We start from the raw sequence: 24,138 nt of genomic DNA on the forward strand, positions 1-24,138 counted from the left end.
TAACTTCTTGAAACCTTATGTTTAAATATGCCTGTGGTCAGTAGTTTAAATCGAACATGTGTCTCTGATGTGGCGTGTGGTGATGTTAATCATTTACTACTCTGTAACCTCTAATCCAATCTCTGCCTGTCAGACTGTGATTTCTACAGATTGGTTCATTCTCTGAGAAGGCGAAAGAAATGTGACCCAGCTTGGATTCAGTCTGTCTTTCACTTTGATTGTGAACATAAAGGAATGGATCTAGTGAGATGAAAAGAATTGCCGGATAAATCCAAACATGGCAGTTGTACATGTTTTTATTCTGTTTTATGTTGCACTCGGGTTGTTACACCAAGGTTTGGGTTTATTATCAGACTACAAAGTATGTGGAGACCCTGAGTGTGCAAGTAAGAATTTCTTCTATTAGCCTATTATTATCATCAAATTTTAAGCGGTGATTATGTTTTGTAATACATTGTGAATGCAGTCAACTTTTCTAATCACTGAGAACCGAATATGTTGTTTGTTTACCTTGGTTGCGTAGAAGTCATGGCCTAATGTGCACATCATTTCATGCCCATAACGTTGTTAAGCTTTTTGATTTCTAAATTAATGTCCATTCTTTCAGGCATGATGAGTCGTGTGCAGGCCCAGAGAGACCATATTGCTCAAGACTGCCGGTTTCTGAACTTTAGAAAAGGGGATATGATAACAGTTTATTACAAACTCGCTGGAAAAAGAAGTGATCTTTGGGCTGGAAGTGTGAGTGAGCTTATATATTTTACATCTTTTACATTATGTTGTGTTTATTACACTGTAAAAAGTGAAAGTTGGATCTACTTAAACAAATTAGGCTACTTCAATTGGTAGCCACTAAAAAGGTATTGATAACTTTTTTCACTTAAGACAAATGAGAAAATTCAATGTGAAAAAAATTACTTCAATTGGTAACAAATTTAAGCTTTCACTTTAATTGAAAAATTTAAGTTTTTAGGTGAACATTTCAATTTTTTAGGTGGTCCAACTTTCACTTTTTATCGGATTAATTATGAATAGACTACATGGGTTTAATGTTTTTAAAGCTAATTAATTTTCTTGATATACCAAATATCAAAGGCTAACTTTTAATGTTTTAGAACTTTTTTATATGTTTTATTATAGTTATAATAATGTTTGTATTATTTTGTAGATAGACAAACTGTTTGGATTGTTCCAAAAAGATGCCGTCAAAGTTGATGAAAGTTTTATTGATGAGAAAAAAGAAATCCAGGTGCCCACCCAGGTAATGTTTATTATCAGATGTAATAAATTATAAATCAGACGTAATATTATTTTACCTTGTTTTTACCATTTTGCAAACTATATTTTATTTTGTTTTTACCATTTTTTAATTTAAACCGTATTTCAACAATAAACAATGTTACCTGAAGAAATTATAAGGACTAGAGGTGTTGTTGATGTTTAGTCTCCATTCAGATCAAATAAACATGGAATATTTTATAAACATGGACTTTTTAAGACACAAGCCTGATAATTTGCTGTATAGCCTAAGACATGATTTCAATTTTGGAAAATACGTAAAAAAATAAAAAAATATTTTAAAGACACACATATAAACAGTCTACAAACTTATAATTAAATTAAAGTGTGGACTTTATAAAATAAATGCACATCTGACTAGCTGGAAATAAAAAAAATTGTATTTTGAAGTTGTAATTTTTATAATGTCAAAGGCTGGGACCTTGTAAAGCAATATCTAAAGATTTATTTCATAAAAATAATACCCTAAAAATGCATATAATATAAAGCAAGTAATGTCCCAATGTATAATCAAATATAATATCATAACTATTTGGTTATAAGAAACATCTGTCAAGAACATAAGCAATAAATCCTGCAAATTCTCTCCTCAGGAATATGACTTCTTTTGCTTTGACGAAAATGGGTCAGTCATTGAAAGCAACATTGAGTTTGGTGATCTGAAAGATGAGACTCAGGATGCAGAAATCCCAAAAGCTAACGATGAATTTATTAATACAGAAAACAGTGACCCTGCCCAGATTTCTGTTCAAGATGTCACTGAACAAAACAACCCCGCGTCAACAGAACAAGGTGGGTCTTCCTGGATAAACTCTGCTGTTAGTGGACTGTTTGGCAGGGATGAACAAAGCAACCACATGAATGAACCGCAAGATGAGGGCAGTGACCAAGTATCCTTCAACAGCAGAAAGATAGCAATGAATATTGAGGAGGACCACGTAGATGAGAAGACAAACCCTGGAACGTTAAGTTGGATTGGGGGTAAACTGACCAATGGCTTTGGATTTAAGGATACCAAACTTGATACTAACATTGAGGACCCAAAAGAAGATAAGAAACCTTCATTTGAGCAGTCACGCTCCTGGCTGAGTAGGGGTATAAATGTTTTGGGCTTTGGCAAGGACAACACTCCAGATGCAAACAAACCTGAAACTGATACCATAGACGAAAACAAAGACGTGGAGGACCAGAGCATTTCTAACCCAGATCAACCCTCGGATTTGGATGAGAACATACATAATGATGAAAATAACCCAGAGAACAGTGACCACAGTAAGGAGATCAAAGTTGGTACCATGGAGAAGGAACAGACAGGGTGGTATGGAACCATCTACAATGGAATCGCAGACATTTACAATAAAGAGCGATCTGAAAGTGATGAGGATGATAAAGATGAAGAAAGTCCTGATTTGGCTCCAAACAAAGACTCTGAATCAAGCTCACAGTCCATATTTTCAGTCAATGGGTTGTCGTCTGTACTTGATAACGTTAAGTTTCCCTTTAAGTCAGAAAAGAGTGACGTGGAAGGAGATAATGAACCTACAACAATAGAAGAAGATACAGGTAAGAAAGAATTAGATGAGCAACAGAACTCAACCATAATAGATGCTGATGTGATTAGTGAAACTCAGACAGAGACTGATGAAACATTGACTTTAAAAGACAGTGCAGTATCTGATGTTATTGTAAAAGTAGATGATTCATCTCAAGAATCTAGTAACCAAAATGATGAAGCACCGGAGAGCACAGCTTCAAAAATCCCAGAAATAAAGCCCGCAGGTAATGTAATTCAAAGTGAAAACAATGCTGACATTTTAGATAAAGAGAGACATCAAAGTGAGCAAACACAGACAGAGGAAAAGGTAGATTCAGGTAAGAAAGACTTCTATGAACAAAACATAACCCTAATGGGTTTAAATCATGAAACACAAGAACGGCCTCATGAAGACATTAAAATTACATTAATTACATTAAAAGACACAGATGACAGAGAAATAAATGATGACGGAGACTCCTCTCAAGAATTTAACATCCAACATGATGATACACAAGAGAGCGAAGATTTAAAAGTCTCTGAAATTAAGTCAGACGATCATTTAACTGAAGATGTCATTCCAAGCGAAAAAACTAATTCAAATGGTGACGTTTTAGAGGAGTTGAACCAAAGTCTGTCTGATCAAGAAAATGCTTCAGACACTTTAAAGCAGAATGAAAATAACACTTCCATTAGCACAAACCCTGACCCAGATGATATTCACACATCTGAACCACCAGTCCTTCAGACAGGAAATGAATTAGATGATAATGAAAAACAACAGTCAGACGCTGACTCCAACAGTGAGACTATCACAACAATTCAAAGCAAAACTTCAGAGTCTGAAACGAATGTGGACATCTTAGCGGAGCATAACGATGATCAAATTTTAGCTGACAAGGACACAGACACAAATTTAAAGAAAGATAGTTTAGGCATACGTGATGTTACAGAAGTAAATGAGATGCCATCCATTGTGGACAATTTAGCAGAACATAACGATGATCAAATTGCAGCTGACAAGGACACAGGCACAAAGATAAAGGAAGATAGTTTAGGCATACGTGATGTTACAGAAGTAAATGAGATGTCATCAAATGATGCATCTGAAGATATCATGAAGAATGAGGAAATGCTTGAAACAGCAACAGTAAGCATTGAAAATAAATGCATGATTTCTCCCGATGAAGATGAAAATGGATATTCCCTTGTTCACAACACCACCAAAACAGATGCATTGGATGAAACAAGTGAGGAAAATATACACTCAGACCTTTCAGATCTATCAATTGTAGATCAAAAGACGGAAAACACAAGTGGTCCTCAAGATGGATTATTTGAGGGAGATAAGACTGATGTTAGTATTAGTGATGCTATATCAACAGTGGAAAGCCAAACAAATTCAGAAGTTGGACGTTCAGATGAGGTCATGGAAGAGCAAAAGGAACCCAGTACCCATCTTGAAACAAAAGAATTAAACACAAATGTGTCCTCCAAAACTGAGTCTGAACTTGATACATTCATGCAAAATGACACACAAATGCAAAATGAACAGGAAGCATCTTTAAAATGTGGGCTTGATGAAGAAAATCCTCATGGTGATTCGAATACTGTTGATCATCTAAAAAATAAAGCTAACACAGAGGATCCCGATGACCATATTTCTTCTAGCGAAACAAAATTAACTATCAACGTATTTGCAGAAAATGACCCAAAGTCAATTCAGAGCACTGGACAGAAAGAAAATACTGCTATAGAGACTGATAATAAGGATCATCACACCATAGTTGAAAGTGCCATCCAAGATCAAGCTCATGATGATATGACGGAGTCAAAAGGTGGTGAGGAATTACCTGAACGTTCTCACGCTCTGGACAAAGACACTTTGGTTTCTTTTGCAGAGATTAAACTGGCACAAAATCCCTCTAAAGCATTTCCTAACCTATATTCTCATCTGAGCGAACAAAATATTAAAGATCTTTTAGATATAGTCGGAGACCCCAAGTTATCATGGCTGGATTCCAGAATGGGAAACGCTTCAAACCCTGATGCAGATGATCTTGCTGAACTCAATGATATTGAACAGCTATTGGAATACCATATAAAGACAAAAAACATTCCAAAAAATGATGGTTTTCCTGACCAGGATAACACGTATGAATATCCAGCATTACAAAAATTGTCTATCCTCTTATATACACTAAGAGAGAAATATACTTCAGGGGAAACAAAAGTGAAAGTAGGCCTAGATGAAAGCCCAGGTACAGATGATGTTCACGTTTTGAAATTAAATTCAGTAGCAGCATGACATCTGTAATTGTGATGGATTCTTCATAGGAATCTTAAGATTGAAAATGTGATTAATGGGAAATTATAATGATTAAGTTTTCCACAGTTATCCATAATATTCCATCTTTGTCCACACAGGGATCAATCAAGAGGAGTGTTCCCATGGAGCCTGTCTAAATGAGAATACACTAATCGTCAATCAAGAGACTGAAAATAATCAAATTACTGAAGATAGATCTCATATCAATGACTTTAGCCATCTCACAGAAGCGCCCGTGTCTGAGGAGAAAAACCTTTCGAAAAAAACAAATGATGAGGATCAAACGGTAGAAGATTTAAAGACTATTAATGAGGAAACAAGAAAGCATGAAGATTGGACCAAGGTTGAAACGAAGAAAACTAATTCCCAGTTAAACCATGGTATTGACTCTGAGGCGCACATTAAACCTAAAGAATTAATACAGAATGGTAAGGTTTAAATTTTTTTGGACTTGAAATTAAGGCAATTAACGGCTTCCTTAATGACAATTCTGTCGTTATTGTAGCCCTGTATGGTAAATCTTTGAATAATATCTTTACTGTTGCTTAGATATTTAATGTAAATGGACATATCCAAGTCTAAAGCCATACAATAACTTGTGCCATTTTAGTAACGATGCATGACTTTGGCACATAAAACTGTCTTTTTGGCATTAATTGTTTTGTTTGGTCTTTTTTGGAAGGCGCTGAGCAATTTTATCAGCTGGCTGTTTTTGTTGGTGAAGTCACAATTAATGAACTTTCATCTCTAGTACGCAAGGTGAGACTTCATACATCAAGTGTAGTACAAGGGCCTTGGTTCAAGTAACGAGAATTTTAATTAAATGAGACATTTCACAAGACTTTAAATGCAAATGAGCTGATCTCTGTACTAAATGGCAGTGCCGTGGTTGGATAGTGCAGTTTAAGGGGCGGTGTTATCCCCTTCTGACATCACAAGGGGAGCCAAATTTCAATGACCTATTTTTTCACATGCTTGCAGAGAATGGTTGAGCAAAACTAAGTTGGGTTGTTCTTTTAAACATTTACTAGGTTTATACAAGCACTGGGGACCCAATAATAGAACTTAAACATAGAAAAAGTAAGATTTTTTTAGGATATGTGCCTTTTAAACTATTTTCTATATTTTTATGAAAATTCATATTTTTCCTAAATTTATGCTATTTAAAAATATGTAATATCAGGCACTTAATCGTCAGTTTAAAACTAGACCAATGATGACTAGTAAACCCAAGCATATTAATGCAGGCAGTCCAAATGATTAATTATGAATTCTAGTTAAGCTGCCCAACCAGTTCAGTAAGCGTTTTAATAAAAGCATATTTAACACACCCACAAGTGAAACAATTTACTTTTAACCACGTTTCATAACCTGCTCAAGACAAACATTTCCACCTCAAGTTCATTTCCTATGCGCTGCTGTCACTTTAAAAATCAAGTGGGACGTGGTGGCGTTCTGCAATTGGTGACGTTTGGGAGAAACCATAACCGTGTAAGGGGTGTTCCTTTTGTGTTAATCTGACATTTATTAAAGAAAATATAATTTTTAAGTACTACTTCAAACAAAATAAATACATTCGTATTATTTAAGTATTTTAAAAGTAAATATTACAAGACTTCGTTTAATTTAAAAACAACAACGATAATCTCACCTATGAATCCACCCTAAACCACGAGAATGCGCTGATCCTCTCAGCGCAGTGCGCACTGGCAGTGAGAGTAGAGCTAGTATCCGGCACCATGGCATAACAACAGACAAATCAACAGATTAAAGGAAAAAAGTCGCCGATTTTGACTAAAACCATGGCAGATGAGTTCAAAGCCGAGTCGCTCGTTACGGAAGCGACTGACATGAAAGGAGCAGCAACGATTTATTACACGCTGGCCGTAGAGAAGATTAAAGATGTATGGGGCAGTGTGTGTGATGAAACGGTGTTGATATTATGTGTGTGTGGCAGCTGTCAAATGATGAAACATTATTATTTCGTGTCAGTCAAACTTGTTTTAGTTTAGTTTATTGTTTTTGATTATATGTTTAATAACATTAGTACTTTGTATGTACCAGCATATGGCTGGTTAGCATTGGTGCATCAGGTACATGTTGCTTAAAAGATTATAACGTTTGTAAGGTTGCTTTGACGTTTTTGCTGTGTGTAGCATTAAACTGAATGATTTGTGTGTTTGTTTATGACTTTAGCTGTCCTTAATTTACATTTTATTTATGTCTGCTTAGCATTAGTGTAGGTGTATATTGCCTTTATTAATTTGATCATGTACAAGTCCTGTTTGTTTGTGTGACTGTGTGAACAACAAATAATGCCATGTATTTGTGTGTCTGCTTATGAATGTAACCCTATATGAGGATAACATTACACAACATCTGAATGTGAAAGAATTAATCTCATATTGATGATTTGAAACATTGGTATAATTTTTGATTTTGTGTCTTAGGTTGTATCATCACTTCCTGATGACATCCGGCCTGGTCCTGACTTATATGGACTTCCATGGGAAGCTGTGGTTTTCACTGGCTTTTTTGGTTTATGCACACTGCTTTTATTCAGCTGCAGGTTTATTCATTCTGTAAGTCATCCATTTCTGCTCGATACATACATATTATTCATGCTCTATCATTTCAGCGAACTATACTTCTACAAGTATTGATCATGTTTGTCTGTTTTGTTTCACAGATCAAAAGCAGACTTTATGCAAGTGAGTATGTTTTATTAAGTCACCATAAAATCAGAAACAATTTTTTGTGAAATACTGCTATTATAAATGATTGATATGTGCGTGACATTATTGTTTTTTAATTCATCTGCCCTCATAATCTTTACTTAAAATCTGTAACCTCCACCTCGAAATGAAATTTCTGTATGACATATGGCTTGGTGCGAGGGTGGGACTTTATTGACTGTCTAATGGCCAGGCTTCCAACCTCCAATGATCTACTCAATTCCCAAAGGACTTAAAGGATTAGTCAATTTAAAAAAAAAAAAATCCAGATAATTTACTTACCACCATGTCATCCAAAATGTTGATGTCTTTCTTTGTTCAGTCGAGAAGAAATTATGTTTTTTGAGGAAAACATTCCAGGTTTTTTCTCATTTTAATGGACCCCAACACTTAACAGTTTTAATGTAGATTAAAATTGCAGTTTCAAAGGACTCTAAACAATCTCAAACGAGGCATAAGGGTCTTATCTAGCAAAACAATTGTCATTTTTGGCAAGAAAAACCACAACTTCTCCTCTTCCTCCGGTCGTGTGACGCGCCAGCTCGACCTCACGTAATACGTCATCACGTCAAGAGGTCACAGATGACGAATGCAAGACTACGCCCCAGTGTTTACAAGTGTGGAGAAAGAGTTGTTGTATGTGAAATTATACTAATTAATGTCCATGAGTTTATTGTTTAAAATGGTCTGCAAATGTGCGTTTCATATGTGTAACACGTGACCTTTCGAAGTCATTACGCAATTACGTGAGGTTGCGCTGGCTCGCCACACAGCTGGAGGAAGAAGAGAAGTTGTAGTTTAAAAGTGCATATTTTTTATGTTTCTTGCCAAAATTGACAATCGTTTCGCTTGATAAGCCCCTTATGCTTCGTTTGGGATCATTTAGAGTCTTTTGAAACTGCAATTTTAAACTGCATTAAACCTGTTAAGTGTTGGGGTCCATTAAAGTCTATTAAAATGAGAAAACTCCTGGAATGTTTTCCTCAAAAAACATATTTTCTTCTCGTCTGCACAAAGAAAGATATCAACATTTTGGATGACAATGATCTGGATTTTTTTTAAGATAATGGACTAATCCTTTAAACAAGTCGCGCCCTAAATTTCCTAAAACATAGTATCGCAAGAGCAATCCAAAAGCAGTACTATCGTTTCGCTCACGCGAAATGTCTTATGGGGCGTACACACAAAACGCAAATTCAACGATTTTCACAAGTAGATTACATACAACTTCAATGCAAAGATGCGAACTCGCGTATGACTATGCGAATGCCATGAACCAGCCAGCGAAATTGCCACAAAAACACGCGCTACTCACCTCAAACGCATCTTTGCACAAGTTGAAAATATTTAACTCTAGTGAAAAATTAGCATTACACAAAGTTAAATTCCACACGTAATCTAGAGCGAGGAACGGCATGCATAATGCAGCATTATGGGGCGTAAACACCAAACGCGAAGTGTGTATTTCTCCCACACTATTACTCGCTCATTTAACGTTGGGTCAGGCAAATTTTTTGCTAGAGTTTTTTTCAACTTGCGCGTTTGAGGCAAATAGTGTGTGTTTGTGGCCATTGCGCCGCCCAATTTGTGGCATTCGCATGGCCTCGCATGAATTCGTGTCTTTGCATTAACTTTGTTTGTAATCTAGTCTTGCAAATCGTTGAATTCGCATTTGGTGTGTACGCCCCATTTGCCGATCGATCTGCGCAGTGCAATATGCACACGTATTTGCAGAAGCCATTCTATTGGCTTATGCAATAACCAAACGGTTATAAAACTTAATAACTGCATCATCTATGCGCATGATTTGTGAGTGCCGTGTTGAACTGATTTCCCATCGACAGTGGAGGCTACAACTCCCAACATTCCCCGCACCTTCATGGTGTCATCAAGCTGCGATTTTGTTTTTGTATGATAAGCTCCAGCTGCGTGAATGACATATTGTGCCTTTAACTGTGTTAATGGTAGATTATGTGATCAGTCCTTTGCTCTGAACTGTTCCTCACTGATCTAACTGATCCATACTGTTCTTGGGTTTGTTTGTAGGTAAAGAGAAACAAATGGCACAGAAAGTTGCAGAACTGTTGGATGAAAAGTGCAAAGTGCTGGAGACGTTCAGTGAGGTCAAACAAAAGGTGACCGAGACCATGTTATATTTACTAGTTACTTAATACATGTCAATGCTCATGTAATGAACTCTCCTATAACAATACCATCTGTCTGCTTTAACAGTATGAGAAACTGGAATCCACACTTCAGAACAGCGGCATATATGCTCGATCTGGAGAAAAGGGAGATTTAGAGGTAACAACTTGTCTTTGTGTTTACAAAATATTTAATTGAAGCCGCTTTGAAACAATATGTATTTTGAAATATTATTATTAAACAAAAGAAAATGTCTTTAGTTGTCTCTAAATAAATATTTAATTACAGCTGGTTATTATGGTTATTGCATTTAGTTTTTAGAGAATGTATAACACATTTATGTTTAAATCCAATTCTCACCTATATGTTACTTTGCCCCCTCTTTCTTGACACTATCCAATCACACTTTATTTAGGTGGCATCACAAAAGCTCGAGCAGTCAAATGGCCAAATGAAAAAAGAAATTGAACGGCTAGAAGAGGAACTGTCCCAACAAAACAAAGCAAGAAAACAGCAAGAAGATCAGGTATTGTTTTGATATTGTCCTTTATAGACTTCATTGTTAAACCATGACACTAACAACACCAACATTTATGGGAACCTATTAATATTCATCATATATTCCACCTTAAGTGCTTTTTGAAAAACATGTCTACCAAACACATACATGTTAATGATTTCTGACGTGTTTAGCTGGGTTCTGAACTCTTAAAGGGTACCTCGGCTACCTGTATGATTTAATACTTAATGGGCCCTATTTTAACGATCTGAAACGCAAGTGCGAAGCGCAACGCGCAAGTGAGTTTGTAGGCGGATCTTGGGCGCTGTTGCTATTTTCCCGGCGTGAGAAAAAACTCTTGCGCCGGGCGCAAATCAATAAGGGGTTGGTCTGAAGTAGGTTCATTATTCATAGGTGTGGTTTGGGCGTAACGTCAAATAAACCAATCAGAACGCTAGCCAACATTCCCTTTAAACGCAAGGGCGCAAGTTCCATGGCGGGTTGCTATTATTATGACGGATTTACCAGGCGCACGCCAGGAGCGGTTCACAGCCGAGGAGACCGACGTCCTTGTACGGGGGAATCCCACGCTTGCCAGCATAAATCGGGCACGCCGTGTAACGGGAGGTGGATCTGCCTCAGGACCTGACGCCAGCAGAGGACATCGCTGCGTCCACCCTCACCGCTGAAAGGGTTTGGGGGCTTTGAAATCGGACCCAAGAAACGCAAGCAAGGTCCAACCCCAAAGTACTCTTACAAATCAAGTTCATATACATTAAGGTTTCTTATGAAAACATTTTAACTATTATTTACATAAAATAAACGTAATACAGCCACACAACAAAGTTATGAAAATATTTTAATCGTTATTTGCATGAGAATAAATAAAAACTATCACCACAATGCTCACCACTATGATTCCCCTTATCTCGTGTATTAATATTTTTAAGTGTAACAATTTATGATTTGCAAAAATAACTGTTGCATCTGTGTAGATTAGATAAGCAAAGTGTATGCGCGTTGTGCACGCTATACATTATGGTCAAGCATGCGCCCTTAAAATAGCATAATGAACCACGCGCAACACGCCACTGACTTTAGACTAGTTTTTTTTGGTTAGTAGCGCAATTGTTTTTTGAAACTGCAAAATAGCATAAGAGATGGTTTGCGCCGCAACACGCCTCCTTTTTGCGCTGAACCGCCCAGGGAGCGCAAGTTCATTCCCTAGTTTGCTGACGTGCATCTGTGGAGGGAAAAACCCCGCTGTGCGCCGGCGCAAAATACGAATGATACATGCGTCACTGACAAAGTCAATTGCGCTGGGTGCAAGATAGAGCCCAATATTTACCTTCTACTACTAAAATACACCTATTTTTATCTCTTCAAAAATTTGCAAGATGTAATACTCATTTTAAACTGTGGAGGCCGCCATTGTGTTTCATACATATGGCACTCGGGGTCGATGACATGTAATGTTTCCAATTTCACATTCATTTAGCCAATCACCATACATGCGTGTTTAAAGTCCCTTTACTGTAAGTCCATCCATATAAATAACAAACTGAATTTCAACCTCTGTGTCATCCAGCTTGCTGAGCTCGAGCAGATTTTAAGGAATTTGGAAGAAGAAGCCAAAGAAAGAAAGTCTCAGCTAGAACAGGTATGAATTATGTATAAGATACGCATGTTGCACTCAAGCCAAAGCAAACGTGCTACATGATGATACGTTTCATTTCATTTGCATGTCCACATGTAGGACAACACGACTCTCAAGATTTATGCGATCAACACAGAGCGACTGCAGAAGAACCTGCAGGCAGCCAAAGAGGAGCAGGCTATGCTGCTGGAGAGTAAAGGCCAGGTGAGATCACAATGATGCAAGTTTTTATATAATAATTAAAAATCTATTTCACCTCTTAAATCTGATGGGACCAAATTTATACCAAGTATATACACACAGTTGTAATTGCACATCGGTTGAATATAAAAAAATTTAATTGCATGAGCAGCTGTTGTATTGCTTGGGACCATATGTCTACCAATGTAATGGTTGTAAAGAAACGGCTTTATTTGGCTTAACTGTACGCTATCTGTGACTGCATGTGTCATCTTTACCCGTACAGTTGGTTCAGGAGGCAGAAGGCTGGACCGAACGTCTCGTTGAGTTAGAGGAGGAGATGAAGCTGTGTGAAAGTTCTCACGCTGGCATGATGGATGACTGTGCTAACAAAGACGAACGTATCAAGGTAACAACTCATCAATATCTGCAACCAACCTGATAAAAGTGCATTATTTATCTGATTATGTCATTTCTTCCTGTTTCAGTCTCTGACAGAATGCCTTTTGAAGATGAGAGACTGGGATTCTGAAGACGAGACCAGCAGTAACAATACAGCCGCAACTGAAAATGGAGACAGTTCAGGTTCCAACTCTTTCTTTTCAGTTAAAGGCGGGGTGCATGATTTTTGAGAAACGCTTTGGAAAAGGGAGTCGGGCAGAGTACCAATGCACACTTGTAGCCAATTAGCAGAAAGGGGCATGTCTACTAACCAACATAGTTGCCTGTGTTGCTTTTGTGTGGGGCGGGTCTATCAAAAGAAGGTCCAGATTATATTGGGGTAGGGGTGTGTTTGTTAGGTAGGTGATTTCACATGTCAACATTGGCTTTCAGAGATTGTGCACCCAGCCTTTAAATGTTGTCTGCTTTTAAGCATATTGTGCTAGTCAAACCATGAATTTTTCTCTTTTTTTTCTTTTTGCAGATTTCCATCAAAAGCAAAAAGTACAGAAACTTATTGAAGCGGCCAAGGTATTCCTACAGTTATATGAGTTTTGGGTGTTCCTAAAATCTTGCTACTTCTCTTCATAGACAGCATATATTAAAGAATTACTCAACTTTCATAAAATATTCTGATAATTTACTCCCCCCCCCATGTCATCCAAGATGTTTAGGTCTGTCTTTGTTCGGCCATGTGACGCGCCAGCGTGACCGTACGTTTCTCGTTATCACGTCGAAACGCACACTTGCAAACCATTTTAAACAATATAAACTGACATCAATTATTATCATTCCACATAGAGTTCATCTTTCTCCACATTTGTAAACACTGGTGCGGATGTCATGCATGACCTATCGACGTGATTACGTTATACCTTATCGTGGGTTCACACCAGCTGCGTTTGAGGCGTATAAATTGCATCTACCGCGTCTAGTTTGCCGCTTGAACATTTTGAGTTTACTCGCTTATCCGCGTGTGAAATTCTAGTCATTGAGACTTTCACGCAAAAATTTGCGTCATGGGAGGGGCTTTTGCGACTCCACTTGCTTTCTGTAATCACGTATCTACTAGAGCAAGCTCCTGATTGGTTAACGCGGCACGTTTTTCCGCCAAAGTTCTAATTTCGCAGCAACGCTCAATTCGCGCGAATGAGGCGGAATCGCATCTACCGCGCCGTACTAAACGCCTCATTTGTGCAGCGAGACCTCCAGATGCACGTCAACCCGTCTTCACATTGACTTAATATTGAAATCACTCGCGCTTGACACCTCTACCGCGGCTGCTCTGAACGCAGCATAAGGCTTTTGCATCACAAGGCACAAGTTTTTTTATTTTTTTTGTGAAAATCACAATCGTTTTGCTAGATAAGACCCTTATGCCTCGGTTGGGATCGTTTAGAGCAAGTTGAAGCTAAATTGAAACTGCAAACTGTTGAGGTCCACTATATGGAGAAAAGTCCTCAAATGTTTTCCTCAAAACTTTATTTTTTCGACTGAACAAAGAAAGACATAAACATATTGGATGACATGGGGTGAGTAAATTATCAGAATTTTTTAATGAAAGTGAAATATTCCTTTAAGCTGTCTGGGTGGCAGTTACTTGGTTTTGAGCCACAGCTTTCAGTTTAAGATTTAATGAGGAATGTTTACAAAATACTATCAATCGTTATGCTATTAATAAAACATGTATAAGTGAATTCTTCTCCCTATTACAGATAAGTGCAGATTTAAAGTCCATGGAGGAAGAAAAGAACCGAGTGTTCGCCAAACTCACAGATGAGATTAAAGCCAAAGAAGATCTCCAAGGTAGACAGATTCTACTAAACTATAGGAGATGATATGAATTTGTTTGATGCTTGTTTACCATTTCATTACACATCAGTTGTACAAACCATTTTTACCTTGTCTTTGTTGAATAATGGTAGTCTACCCGCATTCACAAACATACAAAAAGTGCTAGACATGCTAAACATCTCAGTCTCATAGAAATTCCTCTTTTAGAAATGTCAGCCAGAAAACAGCCCAATCTGAAAAACTGATGCTTATGACATCACGGGCATCTCACTGCCCCTCCACTTTAAAATAATTGGCTACATTTTTTGAGTGGCAGCAAAGTCAGCCAATCAGTAATGAGATTTCAAGTTAAGCCAGTAGGCGGAGCCAAATAGGTGCAAAACCACTTGTTAAAAAATCCTCCACCATAATGAGCTATCTGAGAGAGGTTTTTAGGAAGCTTCTAAGGCATTACAGACCCAAACACAAATTTTTGTCTACATGTCACATCACAGAACAAGGATAAATACCTCGTTCAATCATTCTATGTCACCTTTAAGCATGTTCAAAATAAGTATTTAAAATTTGCATGATATATTCTTTTTAAAAAATTAAGGAGCTGATTTGTCAAACATGGAGATGTCTTGGGCAACGATGCTTGCCAAGGGTTTTCTTAAGCTATGTTTACATGACAACCAAGCAGAGCTTTTCTTTTGCGTTTTTGAAAAAATTCACGTAAAAACATCTGCATATTCACAGATCCACAAAAACGCTGTTTTACACAAGCCAGGCCTGTAGATGGCGATATTACTTTTTAAAGAAACATTACACATCTGTACACATACACATTCTTCTACAGAGCAATAAAAACAAACAATAAAGACAGCAAAAGCATGAAGCAGTTTTGTTTAGACAGGCGATGAGGTAGGTTTAGTGACCCTGGATGATAAGGTGTTTAAATGTGGCTAGAAACGCCAACTTACCAGTGTTTTTTCAGCTAAGCGCTTTGTTTGCTGTGACTACAACGCATAAACCCTTTGGTGTACAGCCCCCCTAAAGTGCCAAAGATGTGTAAACGTTGTTGTATTTCGAGCAGGACAAACACACTCCTAAAGACCTCCATTGTTGTTTTGGTTATACTTTGGCATGCCTATAGACTGAAAAATATTGCTGTTTAACTGTCCGCTTGGTTTCTTATTAACTCAGAGGGCATCACAGAACTGGAGGAAAATAAGGAGGTGTTAAAGTCAGAGAGTGCCAAATTCTCCAGCGAAAGCCAGAAACTCCAGCAGAAACTACAGATCATGACTGAGATGTACCAGGAGAACGAACTTAAACTTCACAGGTAGCAGACAGCTTCTCTTTTTACTTTATATGCTTTATAATGAAATGGGCTAATGTGCTTGTAACCCTTTGTTTTTTAGAATGTTGACGGTGGAGGAGAAGGAACGCTTACACAAAGAAGAGAAGCTCAACAAAGCAGACAAAAAGATCAATCTCGCCGCCGAGGAGCTCATCACGTACAGGTAGGAGCAGATTGTGCAGCACATGCAAGGAAATTCATCATTTGTAACATGTGATCACAACAAAGGAAGCACCCTATATATGACGGACAGGATGTGTGATGTGAGAGGAACGTTCAAAACAGGAAGTTTACATTTGATGTTCTTTCACCGTGTTTACACAGGCAAAGAGCCAAAGACCTGGAGGATGAGCTGGAAAGGACTTCACAGGCTTACAAGAACCAAGTGAGACAACTCTCATACTGTTGTTCAAACCTGGAGTAACGATAGTCAATGTTAAGAGCTTGCTTAGCTTAGAATTTGAAAAAAAACAGTGCAGAATATTAAATATTTCCTCCACATTTTGGATCCCAGATTTTCTAGTCCATTTAACATAATTTTGTATGCACATTACACTATGAGGCAAAAAATACTGTGACCCTGTTAAATAATTTCAGACTAAAGTCTCAAAATCTGATTATATTTTGAGTTTATTTAACAAATGTAACATCTCATTTTCAAAGGGGTCCCAAAAACACAAACAGAATACCATAATACAACACAAAACACAACAACCTTACAAAACAAACACACACTACAGATATACAAAACAACAATAATAAAATAAAAATGTTGAGTATGAGGTTCAGAGCATCAAAGTTTGATTTTACATTTCACAAAAGATTGGAATACAAAAAGACGTGACTGTCAAATATTGACAATTTGTTAAAACTGAACCACAAAACTACTAGTCATAAAGCTCAATAATTTTTTTTGAGATTGATACATTATTTGAAAGTTGAATAAATAAGCTTTGACCATTGATGTATGGTTTGGATATGATAATATTTGGCTGAACTATTTGAAAATCTGGGATCTGAGGGTGCAAATAAAATTTAAGCTTTTAAAGTTGTCCAAATGAAGTCCTTAGTAACACACATTACTAATGATAAAGTTTTGATATATTAACAGTAGGAAATTTCCAAAATATCTTCATGAAACATGATCTTTACTTAATATCCTAATCATTTTTGGCATAAAATAACATTTTGACACATACAATGTATTGTTGGCTATTGCTACAAATATACCCATGCGACTTAAGACTGGTTTTGTGGTCCAGGGTCACATGGCCATTAGGATATTTCAGCACTTATTTTATACGTTTTATATTTATATTTATTTTAATAATTTTTTGCCCTCAGATTGCTTCACAAGAGAAAAAGGCTCATGATAACTGGGTAAGTTGATTTCATACCACCCAAGTACATCAGCAGGTTACAGATGTTTAAGAACGTTTTTATTTCGCATTTAATGTCTTAGCTGGCTGCAAGAGCTGCGGATAGAGATCTAACAGATGTCAAGAGAGAAAATTCCAGTCTCCGTCAGAGGTGAAATATGTTTTAATCTACCTCACTTTTCAGTCGTTGACATACAAAGGAGTGCATTTGTATTGTCATTTGCGTTGTGTATCTCAGTATATCTGTGTGTGTGTGTTTAAATTTACAGGCTTACTGATTCTCAATTCAAGTTGGAGATTCTTGAAAAGGATCCATATGTACGAGAGGGCAGACCTATATTCAGAGGTCAGATATGTACATTTTTTATTGTTTAAAACCCTCTACTTCAGACAGGGCAGCTATAGCTATAAGGGAGAATGTTAAAGGCGGGGTACACGATTTTTGAGAAACGTTTTGGAAAAGGGAGTCAATCAGCAGTAAGGTGCGTGTCTACTAACATCATTGTCTGGGTTGCGTATTTGTGGGGCGGGTCTAAAAGAAGGTCCAGATTCTATTTGGGTAGGGGCGTGTTTTTTTAGGTGATTTCATATGTCAACATTAGCTTTCAGAGATCATGCACCTCGCCTTTAAGAGCCATTATAGGGACCCATGGGAGCAAGGGTGCCGAAAACAATTTAGATAATATTGATGTGAAGCAGCATTTACATATTTACAACAGAATTATTATCTATGGCCCTGAGTTTAATATATTTGACCCAGTCTGTTAAATCAAGTTAAAGTCCCAATCAAATTTTGAGGTTAGGAGCGCCAAAATTTTATTTTATTTAGAATTTCCATTTTTTTATTTATTTGTGACATGACCTTATTCAGTCAATATTAACATTTTCCCTGCCAGCCTTTTTTTTTTTAAGTTGCCCGCCAGCATTTATTGTGGTTTTCACAAAAGTTTCACAAAATGCCTTCCAGAAAAAATGTCTTTTACAAATATATAAAGTAGGGCTGGGAAAAGATTAATCGCGATTAATCGCATACAAAATAAAAGTGATTTTTGGCATAATATATGAGTGTGTTCTCTGTGTAATTATTATGTTCATATAAATACACACACATTCATGTATGTATTTAAGTAACATTTACATGTGTATATATATTTATTTATATTTTTATATATTTAATATTATATATAAATTAAAAAAATTGATATATATATATAAAAACTCTGACATGAAGTATATGTATGTGTGTGTGGTTAAATATACACAATAACTACACACAGTACACACACATGTATTATGCAAAAAATTACTTTTATTTTGTATGCGATTAATCGCGATTAATCTTTTCCCAGCCCTAATATAAACATACAAATATATCAAATGAAAGAACAGACCCTCTGCTTTCAAACAAAAAACAAACAAACAAAATGAGAAAAAAGTTTCATCCTATTTTCATTTGTTCTCTTTTTTATAACCTCTTAAATATGGGTAGGTTTCTTCAAAAAGACCAAATTTTGAGCAAAAAGCTGAAATAATTGCATGTTTGTAAAGGAATTTTGTTAGAGATCAGATTCAGAACGAAGATCAAAACATACAGAGTTTAAAATGTGGTTAAATTAGTTTTTATAAATTGGGTAAGAGTGCCATTTAGTGGATAATAGCGGGAATTACAGATTACCGTAAAAACTCGTCAGGAAAGCGTAATTGCATGGGACATGTTTTCTCTATAGATAAGTTGTCAATGGCATGGAAATAGTTAAAGATATCAAGGGTATATTTTCACAGAATGGTCTTTACTTATGTAATTTTACAAATTACATTAGCTTGATTGGGTAAAATATCGTCTCCCTATGATGTTGATCTTGATATTTACCCTTTTGCAGGTGAGAGATCTCCTTATGGGCCCTCTCCCCATGGTCGTCCATCCTCAGAAACCCGGCCGTTTCTCTCCCCACCGACACTAATGGATGGCCCACCTCGACTTTCACCTCAGTTTGGTAGAGGTAGTGTATACACAAGCCATCCATGAATTTATTGTGTATCCTGTTCAGTTCCCATAAGATTTCGTTCATTTTTTTGCAGGTTCATGTTTCATTCACTTTTTTTGTTGGTTATCTTCTTTCCATTCTTCATTTTCTTAACTTCCTCCAACACTTTTGTTTGCCCTCTTATACTCGCCCCCATTCATTCTCTGACTCTTAACTATCATGTAATCAGTGTCTCGTGGCGTGATAGAGCCCCCTAGTGGTGGGCCAGACTTTGAGCGGAGTGGCCCTCACTCTGATAGCGGCTCACTGTCTCCCTCCTGGGACAGGGAACGCAGGGGCCCTCCTGGCCCGCCAGGTACAGTGATGTTCCCAATGCTATGACTCTGACCTCTGAGCCGGTTATTCATTATTCATCTCTCCAAAATTCTGTAAATAGGCCAAATATAGTTTTTATCAAAGGATGATATATTTGATGACTTTGACTTAAAATATTGTAAAAAAAAAAAAAAACATTTGCGATAATGTAAGTACACATGTGAACAAAACGTATAACACTGTGTTAGTAGTTTTTGGATATTTTAATGCATAAATCTTTCATATTAAGGGATTGCTCCACTTTCATATAAAAATTCCGTGGGGGGAAAAGAAGATGGGGGACGGTGATCATGGACTGTGCTGTTATTGATTCTTTGTGGAAGTTTATCGGAAGTTACCTTTGTTCCAAGAGAGCTGCTTGTTTACATTGTTACTGCTGAAAGCGTCTATAGTGGAGTTAAGTCGACCTCGACGGTTTCAATGCAGCTTCAAAGGGCTCTAAACAATTCCAGCCGAGGCATAAGGGTCTTATCTAGTGAAACGATTGTCATTTTCGGCAAAAAATATGTACTTTTAAACCACAACTTCACATCTTGTACTAGCGTGTGACGCACACTAGAGGACCATATTAAACAATTAACTGACACAAAGACATTAATTTGTATCCACATACAACAACGTCTGAACGCTCCTCTTTCTCCACACTTGTAACTACTGTAGCGGTAGTTTTACATTTACATACCTAAATTATCATCATTTTTATGAAAAAGGAATAATCTTTTAAATGACACTAAATGATACATTTTTTGGTTAAAAATGTGTAAAATATAGTGTATATACGGCGTAGAACATCGTTTTGTAATGTAAAGGGACATAACATAAAGGGACGTTGTGAAAGCTAAAACCCATTGAGAATGGCTGACTCAGCTAAGCCGCTCATTAAAGAGCCACAGAACTGAGCCGTCTTTGTTTTAGACATTTTCTGTTTGTTGCTCGATGTGTCAGGCTTTGTTCAACTGCCCCTTGTTGTTTCTCGTTTCCTCCAAATGCCTCAGACTGAATATTCAATGTAGATTTCAGCTGTTTCACACCGAGGGCATAAATGACACAGGACATCGCTGTATTATTAAAAGTCATTATCATAATCATACCCATATCAGCATTAGTTCTAGTTGTACGCAGTGCATCATTTTCATTAATTCCTGTTTCAAATATTTGTATACAAATTTGAATTTGACGTCTGATTTGACAACAAATAATTTTTCAGGACAATTGCACTATAAAAAATTCTTTGCTGCCTTATTTTTTTTGTTGTTGTTGTTGAATCAACTCAGATTTACAAGTCATTACAATTTAATATTATTTATCTTGACAAGATATATTATATAAGATATATTTTATAAGTTATAACAACTCATCTCTAGTCAAGATAAATAATAGTAAGTTTAAATGACTTATACATCTTATAGTTGTGGTTGATTAAACAAAAAATTTAAGGCAGCAAAGAATTTTTACTGTGTGTGTGTGTGTGTGTAACTGATTGATTATTAATATATACTGATATTTACCGTTTGTTATGGAAGGTCACCAGCTCCCAGATCCAGGTTTGCCTTTTAGGAGGCCTCCTCCAGGGCCGTACGCTATGGGCCCTTTGCCTCCTAGACCACCAATTCATCCTGAGCCGTACTTTGGTGACAAATCAGGCGAGTCTTTATTTTATGCTCCCATGTGTTATGTATTTAACCACTTAAAGGTCATTTGATCTCACGTGGAGTTAAATTACATTATTAACATACTTGTGTTACGAAAGACTAAACGGTTTGAGTGAGTAAAATAGGGAAATTCTTTTATGCTAAATTTCTATTGGCAGAAACTCCCTGCTGACTTAGGGTAGGAGCATTAACAAGGCATAAATTACCTCTCTTTTCACTTAGAAAATATATAAAAACTGTAAGATTCTTAAGGTGCGTTCACACAAGACGTGGAAGAGGCGGCAAGCATGAGTGATTACATTAAAGGATTAGTCCATTGTCTTAATAAAACAGATAATTTACTCACCACCATGTCATATAAAATATTGATGTTTTTCTTTGTTCAGTAGAGAATAGAATCCGTTGAAAAAAACTGTTAAGTGTTGAGTTAACTGTTAAGTGTTGGGGTCCATTAAAGTCCATTAAAATGAGAAAAATCCTGGAATGTTTTCCTCAAAAAACATAATTTCTTCTCTACTGAACAAAGAAAAACATCAATATTTTGAATAACATGGTGGTGAAGTAAATTATCTGGATTTTTTTAAAAGCGCGAATGACACGGCGGGGATGGCGCGTTCCATCTGAATTGAGTGTTGCCATGTGATCCGTGCATTAACCAATTTAGGAGCGTGATTACCGAGAGCAATCATTATCGCTACACGAGACATCTTCGTACTTTTACAGGAATTAAAAGGATCTTGTTTGAAAAAAAGTGAGTGAGGAGGTCGAACAATCTGGTAAGTTTACCCAATTTGAGCTATTTGAGCCCCTCCCATGATGCCAAGTTACTCGTGAATGTCTCAAATGACTAGAATTTCACGCGCGAATGAAGGGAGTAAACTCAAAATGTTCAAGCGTCCAACTACTCACGAAAAGCACGTTTTTGCCGCCTCTTTCGCGTCTGGTGTGAACGCACAGTTAGAAGGATACTTTTTATGTGTCTCTTCATTTCCTTTTTGCTTTTTATTTTGCAGATTCATCATTTCTAAGAAACAGCTCAGGTGTTAGTGAGAATGAAAACAGAGAGGTGAGTAAAAGTTTGATTTGTATAAAAAATGTGTGACCGCTGTATATACAGTACCCATAAATTAATTACATCTCCCTTAGGGTCCTCAATCTATGCCTGGTGACATGAGAATGCCCCCTGATCCAGATTCAAGAATGGGACCTCTTCCTGGTCCCCCGTTAATGGGAATGCCTCCACTGATAGACCCCAGAGATCGCTTCCCACTTAGGGGCCCTTACGGACCCCCAGAGTTTTTTGCACCACGTGGACCAGGTGGTCTCCCTATGAACAGTATGTACTCTCCAAAGAATCTTTTTTTATATTGAAGTTAAAATGTATTTCTACTTAGTAAACACTTATGTGACTACTAACAGGGGTAATCATATTTACACATGTAGAGTAGTATAGTCTTCATATGATATTAGGGTTGCCAGATATTTCATTATTTTTGTTTTTTTATTATGTGACACTGTAAAAGTTGATAACCTTTAAACACCGTTTCCATTTAGTGCGAGGGCCCCTTCCACCTGGAGTGTTTCCCAGAGGTCCAATGCCACTCCCTCAACATATGGGTTATCTTCCACCAAGACCCCTATCTGATAATTTCCCCCCTGGACCGCCTCCTAGACCTTCTCCACCAGGAAGCGAGCAACCCCCCGAACAGTCGCATTCACCTCACAATGCCATTTGATCTCAGTGTCACTTTCTGTTCCTCTCCATCATAATGTTTGCAACATCCTGTTGTTGTGCTCAGGCGTGTTTCCTCCGATATATAACCACAGTAGCTATGTGGTTATTTTTTGTCTGAGATAAACTTATTTAAAAGTGTAAAGCCTGATAAATGAGATCTCAGATCTCTGTATTTCAGGTACAGCGTGAGTGTGTGTGACATTATGTGAACCTGTAGGTACAATTTGAAAAGTCAATTGGACTGCTTTTAAACACGATTATAGATGCTAAGGATTGCAATGTTTTTTAAGTAAAGGTAGCTGATGAAAGGTCCACATATTTGTCAACCTGTACATATAGAAATTGTAACAAGTATATATTGTGAATAGGAAGCTGTTGTTTTAAAGCACCATTGGTGACTTACTTGACAACACAAAAGTTCAGAGAACCGTCCATGTAGTTAATGGTATTTATAGTTTCCTTTAACCATTTATGCCTTAAAAGTGATTGGATAAAATAAATGTGTACATTAAAGATGTCATTGAATAAAAAATACTTGTTTGCTGTTTTTTTTTTTCAATTTTCAAGGTTGCATTTTAATCTAAAATTAAATCTGCAATAGCTGCATTTAAGCCTATTTTTATAACACCAAATACATTTTTGCAATAAATTTCCCCACAGATTCTTGCTGTAATGTTAAGGAACTAAATCCCAAATATTTAAGGTAGAGGTTTTTAAACTTTTTTTATCAGCTGAACCCCTTTGACACAAATTATTTACTTGAAGTACCCCCAGAGGTTTTATGTAAATATTTCAATAATCCAGTAGCACATTTGCATGCTTAACTTAAAAAAAACCTGTATGTCTTTCCATCCGTTTTATTGGACTTCATCTGGGAATTTTGCTTTATTTATACATAAAAGGTATTTATCTATTTTTCATGAGTTTGCATCAGTTTTTGATAAAGTGTTGCGTAATGGACACATGACATGCAGAGTAAACAATTTTTTGTTTTTATTTTATTATTTCATTTTTAATTACAATTATTTACATCTCATCATTTAAAGGTGCAGTGTGT

At 36.8% G+C, this 24,138-nt stretch overlaps 1 protein-coding gene across 5 annotated transcripts; it reads left to right on the forward strand.

Annotated features, from left to right (window-relative positions):
* The first annotated feature begins 147 nt into the window (after positions 1–147).
* On the forward strand, positions 148–23,622 carry mia2 (MIA SH3 domain ER export factor 2). 5 transcript variants are annotated; one of them, XM_065253291.2, is made up of 29 exons: positions 149–386; positions 608–741; positions 1,169–1,261; positions 1,893–5,094; positions 5,261–5,590; positions 5,845–5,921; positions 7,613–7,744; positions 7,852–7,873; positions 9,944–10,032; positions 10,130–10,201; positions 10,458–10,568; positions 12,130–12,201; positions 12,298–12,402; positions 12,665–12,787; positions 12,867–12,963; positions 13,304–13,350; positions 14,535–14,625; positions 15,799–15,937; positions 16,017–16,118; positions 16,280–16,340; positions 17,300–17,335; positions 17,418–17,485; positions 17,604–17,680; positions 19,215–19,334; positions 19,549–19,674; positions 21,218–21,337; positions 22,360–22,412; positions 22,493–22,682; positions 22,901–23,621. In XM_065253291.2, the coding sequence occupies exons 1-29, from the start codon at positions 278–280 to the stop codon at positions 23,080–23,082; spliced, it is 6,180 nt and encodes a 2,059-aa protein (XP_065109363.1). In that variant the 5' UTR covers positions 149–277; the 3' UTR covers positions 23,083–23,621. The 5 variants fall into 5 exon arrangements, with proteins under 5 accessions (XP_065109370.1, XP_065109373.1, XP_065109363.1 ...); XM_065253303.2 differs by having other exon boundaries at positions 152–386; positions 1,893–2,862; positions 22,901–23,616; XM_065253305.2 differs by having other exon boundaries at positions 154–386; positions 1,893–2,091; positions 22,901–23,614.
* The last annotated feature ends 516 nt before the right edge of the window (positions 23,623–24,138 follow it).

This window comes from Paramisgurnus dabryanus, chromosome 17 (assembly GCF_030506205.2).
Source record: "Paramisgurnus dabryanus chromosome 17, PD_genome_1.1, whole genome shotgun sequence".
In the NCBI taxonomy this organism is placed as follows: domain Eukaryota; kingdom Metazoa; phylum Chordata; class Actinopteri; order Cypriniformes; family Cobitidae; genus Paramisgurnus; species Paramisgurnus dabryanus.

Excerpts from the sequence above, each read along its gene's own strand:
- mia2 (XM_065253291.2), top strand. The coding sequence starts at position 278 with ATGGCAGTTGTACATGTTTTTATTCTGTTTTATGTTGCACTCGGGTTG. Across the intron at positions 742-1,168 it reads GTGATCTTTGGGCTGGAAGT|ATAGACAAACTGTTTGGATT; the intron begins GTGAGTGAGCTT and ends ATTATTTTGTAG. Across the intron at positions 12,788-12,866 it reads ACAAAGACGAACGTATCAAG|TCTCTGACAGAATGCCTTTT; the intron begins GTAACAACTCAT and ends TTCCTGTTTCAG.